This window comes from Thalassophryne amazonica, chromosome 3 (genome assembly GCF_902500255.1).
Source record: "Thalassophryne amazonica chromosome 3, fThaAma1.1, whole genome shotgun sequence".
NCBI classification, from domain to species: domain Eukaryota; kingdom Metazoa; phylum Chordata; class Actinopteri; order Batrachoidiformes; family Batrachoididae; genus Thalassophryne; species Thalassophryne amazonica.
Window position 1 is genome coordinate 45,157,216 of NC_047105.1, and position 12,383 is coordinate 45,169,598.

At 41.6% G+C, this 12,383-nt stretch overlaps 1 protein-coding gene across 1 annotated transcript; it reads left to right on the top strand.

The window, feature by feature from the left end:
• Nucleotides 1-1,385: 1,385 nt before the first annotated feature.
• On the top strand, nt 1,386-10,105 carry LOC117506625 (RISC-loading complex subunit tarbp2). Its single transcript, XM_034166151.1, has 7 exons — nt 1,386-1,668; nt 3,185-3,499; nt 3,932-4,001; nt 4,170-4,287; nt 5,122-5,249; nt 6,856-7,048; nt 8,521-10,105. Exons 1-7 carry the CDS (start codon nt 1,616-1,618, stop codon nt 8,676-8,678), a joined length of 1,035 nt encoding a protein of 344 aa, XP_034022042.1. The 5' UTR covers nt 1,386-1,615; the 3' UTR covers nt 8,679-10,105.
• Nucleotides 10,106-12,383: the final 2,278 nt, after the last annotated feature.

Genomic DNA, 12,383 nt, shown 5'->3' on the forward strand with positions numbered 1-12,383 from the left:
ACCAATCTTTCCAAATCAGAGTGCAAGTGTATTGTATGGAGGGAAATTAACTTACAATGGCAAAAATGCTGGGAGCAGGAGACAAAGGGCAGGTTCTTATTTTCAGTAGTGACAGATTCAGTAAGTAGTTGTAGAAGAAGAGGGTGGAAAAGAAAGGATGAAATCACTATTGCTAGACTGAGAACTGGTCATACTTTCTTGAACAGTGCTCTCTTCCTCAGAGGAAACCATCAGGATGGACTATGTTTGGAATATCCACAGCCAGAGACAGTGCAGCATGTTCTCATGTATTGTACGAGCGGGGCGCCGCGCAGTAGAGCAAGGCTCACTCTATGGTAGACGGAGGCACAAACCGGAAATGGCACACCAGTTGGGAAAAAGCCACAATCCTCTGTTGTAAAAAGCCGTAAAAAGCCACAAACTGATGGTAGACCAACATAGACATTATAAAGAGGAGTAGACACTGCATTGGTTGTAGCCCGACAACTGGCCCTGCTATGAATTGGGCCGGATACTGGCATCCATTTTGGCATGAGATTTCCCACTCCTAAACGATCAATAGGAGTAGCGCTGGAATTCCCTCTCCTAAATGACCAGCGCTCGTGCCACATCAACGTGAGGCTGACATCTGCATCTTGGCTGCCAACCAATCACAGGCTAGGAGAGAGAGGCCAGTATCTGACTCAATTCAGAGCTGGTTGTCAGGCAACATTTGTTGCTGAGGCGCAAGAAATGTCGGCGCCATCTTGGACCGGTCACTGTAGTAGAAATGTGGCCGCCATCTTGGACCGATCACTGTAGTAGAAATGTGGGCGCCATCTTGGACCGGTCACTGTAGTAGAAATGTGGGCGCCATCTTGGACCGGTCACTGTAGTAGAAGTGTGGCCGCCATCTTGGACCGATCACTGTAGTGATCTATTACAAGGCACAGTGAAGGTCTGATTTAAAATCTTATTTTCTGTTTTAATTTTTCTAACATAAAGAAGCTGAAAGGTTTAAGACATGCTCATGCTCCATTTACTCAAAAAAAAAAAGTCTGAATTGGAACTAAATGACATGGTGAGATGCTGAAGAGCTTCATGTCTGCGACATATACATATTAATAAAAACAAGAGCGTCACTCAGAATTTAGAAGAATAGACCTGAAAGACGTTTATGTAAGAAGTATTTTAGACATAGGGTCGAGTAAGAGGTGTTTTTTAAATACTCGAAAGACACGACTCCTCGAGATGATTTAGTACTGCGATAACGGACTGATGCAGAAGGTGGCAGCATTGCAACAATAGGGATGCCGGCTGCCGTTAAACGCCATAGAAGAAGAACTGTCCATAATCGTAGCAAACAAACATTTGTAACTTCCTCGGGGTCGGTGTTTGCCGGTGTAATAAACGAACTGCCCCTCTGACTCGTTAGACCAATGAGAAGCCGAGTTTCGCTCTGCGTCACGCTTGTGCGTCGTTGCATTGTCTCGCAGCGGATGGACGGAGTTTCGTCTCCACATGTCATTGCCTCATCGTTTGTTTTGGAAAATAGCGTCTAATGAGAGCAAGTATCTGTTTTTCTGGGGTGATTTGCCATCCGAAACAGCTCGGCTCTGACTGTGTGAAATAGGGAATGAACGACGAGACAGCATCGGACAGCTGGACGAGAAACTCCGGGTGCTCCAGGTGAAGATGGACACAAGCTAACCTAGCTTAGCACGACGATCCTTACACTTCTAAACTGTTTATACCTGCATTAAGAGTAACAGCTCTGGAAAATATGTCAGACATATAAAATTGTGCCAAATAATCAAATTTTACTATAACTACTAACTAGTGCATTTAGCAATACTTTCATAATCAATAGATTGTTTCTCAGTTACTTGACTGGGTCAATAAAATGTCAAGAAACAGTGAAAAATGTCAATGCTTTCCATACCCCAGGTTCAAATGTCCCGTTTTGTCCACAGCCCAAAGATACTCAGATTACTGCCAGATAAGGAGTACAGCAGCGACTAGTAAAACATACCCAAAAATATTCACATTTAAGAAGCTGAAAGCAGTGGTGGTGGCGGCCAAATCGCAACCCTTTTTTTTTTTAAATGATTCCTGATATTTAATGAATGTATATTTGTACAATGCCACAGCTCCTTGGATGCCACTACAATTTTCATGCGTGTCTGCTGTCTTTGAATTTTCCTGGGAAGTTCTTCTGTTACTAAGCTCCAACCACATCATGGAATAGTGTAGTGTAGTCTGTTTGGACACTTTGGAGGTAGTAGATCTTCCGGTTGCCGTTTAAACTACTAAATGTGTGCCGAGTAGGATTATAATGTATTGCTTTTTGTCTTCAACATAGTACGCTGCTATAGAGATGTACCTTATGTCTTGAACTTCAGTTACAACAATCATTAAGAAATACAAACAGTGTGGTGCTGTTTGGTAAATTTGTCTGGAGTAGGCAGTTCTCACAAACTAAGTGTGATGTTGCTCCAGTTCACCTCCAGTCACACCTGCGTGGTTGGCACTCTCAGAAGGAGATGAGTGAGGAAAGCCACCAAGACGTCCAGATAAACTGAAGGAGTTATAAGATAATGTTGTGGTGATTGGACAGACTGAACATAGTGCAATTTCCATTCCCTAATCTGTCAAAAGTAAATTGGCTGTAAAAGTGATGATTTAGTTGTGTTACACAAACACTAACTATACTAACATTGCAGTATACTAACTATTTATTCATGCCATTGTTTTGATAATTTTTTGTGTAACTAATTTCATGTTGTAGAGATTTGTGTTCCACTTTCCTGTCTAAAGAAAACTAAAGAACTGACCCAGAACCCTCAACCAAATCCAGATAAATCTCCAAAATGTTAAAGGGGCTTTCCTCTTGACACTATTCCCCCCGCCCACTACCTCCATATCGGACCTGCATGACCCTAAGTGAACACGGGAGATGCCGACGGAATTTAGTATGCTGTTGGGAAGGTAGCAGAGGTCTAATAATCTATACAATACATACACTATGCACCATGAAGTGAGAGAAAATAAAATCCTCCAACATTTGTTTTAAATACAATTCAAATTTGTTTCTAGTCTCATTTCTTCCTGCACATTCGTCCATCTCAACAAAGGGTGTTGTGACTTTATCAGCAGCTCCACAACATCACATCACACTTTTTTTGTGTGTGTGTCTTTTATTTAGTATTGAGCAAATGCTGGCTGTGAATCCCGGAAAGACGCCCATCAGTCTGCTGCAGGAGTATGGAACGCGGATAGGCAAGACCCCAGTGTATGACCTGCTGAAGGCAGAGGGACAGGCCCACCAGCCCAACTTCACTTTCCGTGTCTCTGTCGGAGAGATCAACTGCACCGGCCAAGGGCCCAGCAAGAAGGCAGCCAAGCACAAAGCAGCCGAGGCTGCTCTGAAGATGCTCAAGGGAGGCCTTGGAGGTCCTACTGGAGCTGGTGTTGAAGTAGACGGGCTTATTGAGGTTGATGTGCCTGCTGATGGAGACGGGTGAGTTTACGTGTTAATTTCACACTTTGGTGATACATATCACCCAAAGTTCTGGCTGACAGCTCCATCAGTGGGTTATTAGATTTTGAATTACAGCATCAACTCTTGAGCTTTGTAGAAAGTTATTGCTGTCCCGTTTACTCAAGATGTAAAAATTTTAAATACTGCTTGTCGAGGCTGTGTTGTTGCTCCAGTCACACCTGCGTGGTTGGCGTTCTCAGAGTGATGATAATGGCACATGGCTGTTGAGTACTTGGGGGTACAAAATGTGGTCACCTTCCATGATGAGACAGCAAACCTTGAACATCAGTAAAACACATGCACTTGATTATTCTGATGGACCTGCGTGATTTGTCCCACAATGAAGAAATGCAGCACGGACCCCTCTATGGTTTAGTTACATCCACTTCTGTGTTTCTCGCACTTCTCCAGCTCTTCATCAGAGATGAAACCGACAGGAAGTTCCCAGCAGTCAGAATGTAACCCTGTGGGAGCTCTGCAGGTGAACTGCTGTAGTTTATTTTGACTGTTTATACTCCAGTAATTAATACTGACATAATTGTGCATTCAGTTATTAGTAGTATTATGTGCATTATGTGTAGATGCTTTCATTCAAGTGGTTGCCTGTGTGTATTATTTTTGTTTGTATTTCTCATGGCTTCTCTGATAGGAATTGGTGGTGCAGAAAGGCTGGCGCTTGCCAGAGTACACGGTCACCCAGGAGTCCGGTCCAGCACACCGCAAAGAGTTTACCATGACCTGCAGAGTAGAGAGATTTGTAGAAATAGGTATACTGAAGCATGTTTCATTCTCTGAGCTCCAACCAGCTGCTTTACAGGTTGCTGTCTTTGTAATGGTGTGTGTGTAAAGTGGGTCTATAAAATTAAATGGTGCTTGTAGAAATTTGTGCCTTTGTGGGGGCCACACAGTTTACTCATTGACAGTTAGCTTTTCATAGGCTGAAATAACAGTCAGTAGCAACATTTATTGACACAAACACACTGTCTCGCAGTTTGTCTTGAGCGTTAGAGTTTGAGACACATTCATTGCCCATTACACTCCATGTAACATTTCATATAGCATACAGCTTCTTATCTTCAACTGTTCCAGTTGAGAACAGAGTCTGTGCAGCCTACTAGAAGAAAAGCACCATTTTTCTGCAGCTACGCTGAGCGCTTTCAGTTAAAATGTTGTTTTAAGAAAAGAAAGCACCGGTATATCATTACTGAAGTACCTTTTCAGGTGACCCATCAGATGTAGCAAGTCTTGTCTTCTTGATAACCAAGAAAATAAATGGGAAGGTTGTTTTGACCATCATTATCGACTGTTGTACAACATGTGACACATGCACAAAATCCCACAATAGAGACACAAAAGGTCATCTTTGGGAGCAGATTGTACAGATTCTAAATGTTGCTATTGAGTGTTGTGTTTTTATTACTGTATGCATTGTAAGGTTGTTAGCTGTGTATTGTTATTGAAACAAAACAGTCGCCCGCCAGTGTTTTTCTCCCAGATATAAACACCATGTGGACATGTATGGTCAAGTTTAGTATGTATTGAATTTTTACTGGGAATGGTTATTACTAGAATAAAACACTTAATCCTCTTTTGCTCCCAAGGAAGTGGTACTTCCAAGAAGCTTGCCAAGAGAAACGCAGCAGCAAAGATGTTATTGCGGATACATGATGTCCCCGTAGACCTGAGGGCCAGTAACGATGCTGACACAGAAGATGACACATTTACATCGGTGAGGAACAAATTTTAACTTCTCAAAAGCAGCAAATAATCCAAGCATGCTGTTTACAGTGCATATGTTTTTGCTATCAAACAATATGTTTGAGAGATGCATAGAATAGTATGCATAGAATGCATAGAATTTCCTAATTCAGACACCAGCATCACCTTTAACCATTTTCTTGTTGACAAGTCTTGCAGTTGTATAATTCTTTCTGATTCCTGTATCATACAAATCAAATCAAATCAATTTTATTTATATAGCGCCAAATCACAACAAACAGTTGCCCCAAGGTGCTTCATATTGTAAGGCAAAGCCATACAATAATTACGGTAAAAACCCCAACTGTCAAAACGACCCCCTGTGAGCAAGCACTTGGCGACAGTGGGAAGGAAAAACTCCCTTTTAACAGGAAGAAACCTCCAGCAGAACCAGACTCAGGGAGGGGCAGTCTTCTGCTGGGACTGGTTGGGGCTGAGGGAGAGAACCAGGAAAAAGACATGCTGTGGAGGGGAGCAGAGATCAATCACTAATGATTAAATGCAGAGTGGTGCATACAGAGCAAAAAGAGAAAGAAACACTCAGTGCATCATGGGAACCCCCCAGCAGTCTAAGTCTATAGCAGCATAACTAAGGGATGGTTCAGGGTCACCTGATCCAGCCCTAACTATAAGCTTTAGCAAAAAGGAAAGTTTTAAGCCTAATCTTAAAAGTAGAGAGGGTGTCTGTCTCCCTGATCTGAATTGGGAGCTGGTTCCACAGGAGAGGAGCCTGAAAGCTGAAGGCTCTGCCTCCCATTCTACTCTTACAAACCCTAGGAACTTTTAGAACAACCTGATAATAATGAATTACAATAGTCCAGCCTAGAGGAAATAAATGCATGAATTAGTTTTTCAGCATCACTCTGAGACAAGACCTTTCTAATTTTAGAGATATTGCGCAAATGCAAAAAAGCAGTCCTACATATTTGTTTAATATGCGCATTGAATGACATACCCTGATCAAAAATGACTCCAAGATTTCTCACAGTATTACTAGAGGTCAGGGTAATGCCGTCCAGAGTAAGGATCTGGTTAGACACCATGTTTCTAAGATTTGTGGGGCCAAGTACAATAACTTCAGTTTTATCTGAGTTTAAAAGCAGGAAATTAGAGGTCATCCATGTCTTTATGTCTGTAAGACAATCCTACAGTTTAGCTAATTGGTGTGTGTCCTCTGGCTTCATGGATAGATAAAGCTGAGTATCATCTGCGTAACAATGAAAATTTAAGCAATGCTTTCTAATAATACTGCCTAAGGGAAGCATGTATAAAGTGAATAAAATTGGTCCTAGCACAGAACCTTGTGAAACTCCATAATTAACCTTAGTCTGTGAAAAAGATTCCCCATTTACATGAACAAATTGTAATCTATTAGATAAATATGATTCAAACCACCGCAGCACAGTGCCTTTAATACCTATGGCATGCTCTAATCTCTGTAATAAAATTTTATGGTCAACAGTATCAAAATCAGCACTGATTTTTAACAGAACAAGCACAGAGATGAGTCCACTGTCTGAGGCCATAAGAAGATCATTTGTAACCTTCACTAATGCTGTTTAATCTAATACACACAGCACATGGGAAGTAGAGCTGAGTCAGGCAAAAGTAAAGGGAGTTGCACGTGGGACTCTCTGCGCAACTCTGCTGGAGAGAAGATCCTACAGCTCCGCAGCCACCCGCTGGGCATGCCTTCCGACTCCAACTTCTGCTCTTTATTGAGCGACCTGTCCGCCGAACAGCGCTTTGATGTCAGCTACTTGGACCTGCGTGAGTTGTCACACAGCAGCATTTGAAGAGATTACAGTTGCACACTAAGTTGTCAAATATGATATTTTGTCTGTGGTGGTGGAGTAAAGATGAGATCAACTTTATTTATCACGAAGGAAATTCTTTTGCCAGAGTACAGAAACAGTAAACAGTGAACAGTTTTTTGTTTTTTTTCTTCAATAAGTAACAACAAAGTTATGCAAAATGACTGGAAGATGTTGCACACGATGTTCGACAATATTGCACATAACTCTGTTCATTATGTATTCATCCTGCAGAAGGGGGAGGAATTATACAGTCTGATTGCCACAGGTAGGAACACCTCTTGTGGTGTTCTGTGGTGCACCTCGGTGGTCTCAGTCTATGGCTCAAGGTGCTATGACAGAATGTCATTGTGGCGTGCAGGGGGTGGGAGGTGTTGTCAAGGATGCTGGGCGGTTTCCTCGACATCCTCCTCTTTGACACCTCCACCACAGACTCCAGCTCGATCCCCAGGACAGAGCCAGCTCTCCTGATGAGCTTATTGAGTCTATTCGTGTCAGCTGCCTTCAGCCTTCTGCTCAGCACACTACAGGGTAGAAGATGATGCTGGAGACCACCAAGTGATAAAACATCTGCAGCATATTTCTGCAGACATTGAAAGATCTGAGCCTCCTGAGGAAGTACAGTCGGCGCTGACCCTTCTTATACACAGCATCTGTGTTGACAGTCTAGTCCAGTTTGTTGTCTGTGCGGACACCCGGGTACTTGTAGTTCAGAATGTCCACCTCTGTTCCATTGATGGTAACTGGATTCGGACGGTTCTCCCGTCTTATGACATTCACCACCACCTCCTTCATCTTAGATATGTTGAGCTGCAGGTGGTGGAGTCCACACCTCTCCACCAACCTGTCCACCACACTCTTGTACTCAGCCTCCTGGTCACTGCCGATGCAGCCCACAATGGCAGAGTTGTCTGAAAACTTCTGCAGGTGGCAGTTTTACCATATTTCCATGACTATTAACTTTTGTCTTCAGGTGAAAATGACTTTATAAACAGGTGTTTTGAGTTGCATTGAGCTCAATAGAACAGGAAAAATACAGCTTTGGTCATCACAGCCTCAGCACTGCAGTGCTATTATCAGATGCAGATGCACCAGATTTGATTGATTTTTTTTTTTTTTTTTTTTTTTTTTTTGAGTGTTATTTGTCATTGGCATCATTAAAAATATTTCTGGCTTTGTGTTGCATCTCTGCACTATTATAGGGGGAAACTGATTATGTCTGTGTTAACAGCGTTGCTCAGTCCATGTTGTTGTGCACTATTATATTGGTTACAGCTATGACGCCGGCGTACCACTCACCTCTAATAGTAATAAATGATGAATCATCACTTTTATGATGCAGAAACCTCTCACTGATTTGTCAGCTGTTAGAAGCAAAGCAGTGTTCGATCACTGATGGTTTCTAACGCACTCATTCTTCTGTTTCAGAGGAGCGAAGTCTGAGTGGACTGTGCCAGTGTCTAGTGGAGTTGTCTACACAGCCAATCACAGTGTGCCACGGCTGTGCTACAAGCACAGACGCCGCTCGAGCCAGCGCAGCCCATAATGCACTGCAGTACCTCAAAATCATGGCCGGAGGGAAGTGACGATACGCCGTGTCATCTTTCCTCTGCAGCTACTAGAACTCGCCATGCCTTCGTGCCACAATAGATTCCTACTGTGGAGGACGGAGACACTTATCAGCAAAACACAATGAGTTCAAATTAGCTGAATTACCTCAGATACGGAGAGTTTTTCTGTTCTAAAATGAATCCTCCGAGTGCTTTTAAATGTGTTCCATGTAAATATATATATTTTTTTATTATAATTTATTTAGAACTACATTTGCCATTTTTAGTTTTGTTTGCATTTTATTCCTACAGAAAAAAAAACAACATTCTGGCCATCTTATCTGAATTGATCTATGGATCTTTTGAATACAAATGTTTGTAGGCAGTAACCAGTGTAGGAAGGAATGTGGAATCCACAGTGTGTGATGCTTTTTTTTTTTTATAAATCCCCCGATCACATGGTTGGACCTCATCAATAAACATGAACTCTGCTGAATCAGAGAATTCAGAGACTGCCCCTTTTAGCTTTTGTCACTTTGAAAGAGGCAACATTTGTTTATCATACATATTAATTTGAGCTTTTGATAGAAACTGTTTTTAGTCTTGGCTGATAATATTCTGAATGTGAAGTCAATTTATTTCGTAGTTCATAATTATAGTCCTTTGAAATGTGAAGTATGGCGCATATTTAGTAAATATTAAATTAGTTAAATTTACAATTTAAATTTTTTTGCTGCTGTTTATTGCAGATAGGTTACTTGTGTAAATCAGTTGACGTATTGTGCAGAAACTATAGGCATAATTTGAAAAACCCATGAAGCAAACATGCTGGAAAAAGAATGACAAGGTTCTAAATACCAAATAATTTTAACTTTGGTCCCGGAGGGAGGAGATCAATGCATGATTTTACAGGATCATTGTGTTGGTTAATATATTATTCATTGATTTGTCATTTGTTGTTTTTGTGTTGTCATGCATCAGGCTGTCAACCTACAAGTAATCAGGTTTTTTAATTAACCTGAAAAGGCCTCTTACTTTTTATAATGTGCTCCTTTTTTCTGATAAAATGTTCTCCCATTTGATTGGAAATTTTCAGTTTGACATACTAATGAAGATAAGTAAGCGGAAACCATATTTATATTGAAACATTACGGTGTCTGTGACTTTTGAGAAGTATTGCAGTTCAGGGAAAAGCATCCGAATTGACCTCTGTCACGTGTCTTTCTCCTTCCAAGTGGAAGACTTAGGAATATTAGGAACTCTGGAGTTGGTTGGATTTGATTCTCTACCTGTTGAGAATTTTGTCTCACTCTGTGTACCACGGTTTTTCACGAGGTCACTGCAAGAATAAAGTGAAACTTAAGTGTGCACACACACATATATGTATAGTGCCATTTGAAACTTTTTTCACCTTCATGAACATGACAGAAAAAATATCTTTATTATATACAGCATATTTCATCTCACATACTCGACTGAAAAACTGTCCACAGCCACTTATAAACCTTAGCAGGTTCAACAGTTATAACAAATGAATTTAGGATAAACTCTTTTTCTATAAATTGTTTTCATTTCAAATGGGTATTTGATAGATGTATGAATTTATTAAATTAAAAGTTCTTTACTGGCTTATTTCTGCTGTCATTCTACATGTCTGCTTTGAATTTACTATGTTTATGATCAGTTTTGTAATGACTTCAAGCTCTGATGATGAGTTACAGATAAGTAATAGATCATTTCCTGCACCTAGCTTTGGACTGTAGCTGCATATTGGCGCAGTTGAACCGTATCTTTTTTCCACCTCTTCTACTAGCTTATACATGCAGGGGGGGTGGCCAAGTGGGTACACTTGGTTTCAGTGCGGAAGTTTCCCGGCTCAAATCCCCACTTCTGCCACATTCCTCCATGTAATGCGGAGTTGTATCAGGAAGGACATCTGGTGTAAAATGTGTGCCAGTTCAACATGCAGATCCACCTCGGATTCACTGTGGCGACCCCAAGTGCAAAAAAAGGGGGTGGAGGGGGGCAGCCGAAGGGACTTGACTTTTTCTATTAGCTTACACACATACGTATCCAGAATGTATTCACAGCACTTAATGTTTCCACATTGTATGTTAGTCTTATTCCAAAATGAATTTTTTTTTTTTCCTCAAAATTCTACACACAGTACCCCATAAATGGTAAATAGACAGCATTTATATAGCTCTTTTCCATCTGCATCAGACACTCAAAGTGCTTTACAATAGTAAGTCCCTTCGGCTGCTCCCTTGTTTGCACTTGGGGTCGCCACAGCAAATCCAAGGTGGATCTGCATGTTGAATTGGCACAAGTTTTACGCCGGATGCCCTTCCTGACGCAGCTCCACATTACATGGAGAAATGTGGCAGGGGTGGGATTTGAACCCGGAACCTTCTGAACTGAAACCAAGCGCATTAACCACTTGGCCACCACCCCTGCTCAAAGTGCTTTACAATAATGCCTCATATTCACCCCAATGTCAGGGTGCTGCCATACAAGGCGCTCACTACACACCGGGAGCAACTAGGGGATAAAGGACCTTGCCCAAGGGACATTAGTGATTTTCCGGTCAGGCTGGGATTTGAACCAAGGATCCGCTGGTCTCAAGCCCAATGCTTAACCACTAGACCATCACCTCCCTTATTATGGGATGTGAGTAGAATTTTGAGGGGGTGGGGGAATTAATTTCCTATATTCTGGAATAAGGCTGTAACATAAAAGTTATATATATATATGTGTGTGTGTGTATGTGTAATATGATTTTTTATGAATGATGCGGCTGATGTACAGTTACCTGCTGGTGTCCAAGGTTTGAATGAGCTTTGCTGTGACAATAAGAAGATTGTCCAGCTATATGAGCGAAGTGTTGCGCAGTGGTGCAAAGCTCACTCATGATACAGGGTGTCCTAAACAGGAAGTGCCCATTTAAAACCACAGTAAAACAGGAAATGTTCAAATTTCAAACACTTACTGGATTGACAGTCGAGATCCCATGGAATCTTGCGGGAACTCAGTGGCAAGCTCACACTCAAACAGGAAGTGCCAATTTATCAGTCACAGTGAAACAGGAAATGTCAAAACATGTCCTGACATGGGTGGAGCTAGAGCAGAGGCCGGGGTTTCACTGGACTCCCCTGAAATCTGATTGGACACAGATGATTGACATGTCACAGCACCACATGTCTGGTTGAAAGAGCTGCATTTTCAAATCAGTGCATCACATTGACTGCTAGGTTCCTCCTGTCCAGTAGGTTGTGCTGTGTACCACAAAAAGTTCTAATCCACCTGAGTAGAAGAAGAAAAATGTTTGCTTCAGATTTGAACTGAACACGTCGTTTGAACTATGGACTTCTAATCACACCAAACTTACACTGGTGAGTAAACAACTGTATTTTATGCCAGAAATGAGGTCCAGGTTGTTAAAAGCAGCATTTCTTCTTTAATTCAGGTTGCCTTATATACACATGTTTAAACTAACAGACAGCAGCTGGTTCATGCTCTGTTGGCTTATTAGTGCAGCAGATAACTGAAACAATCCTTCAAATGGTGATACAAGCATCAGATTCAGCATAAATACAGCTGGAGCAAAATTGATGGAGCAACTTTAAAGATCTGTCACATCCTGTCTATGGCTGATGCAGAGATCCTGAGCCATGCATTTGTTTTTTCTATAGGACTGGAGTTATGCTGAGCACAGACAGACGGACGGATGGACACAAAGTC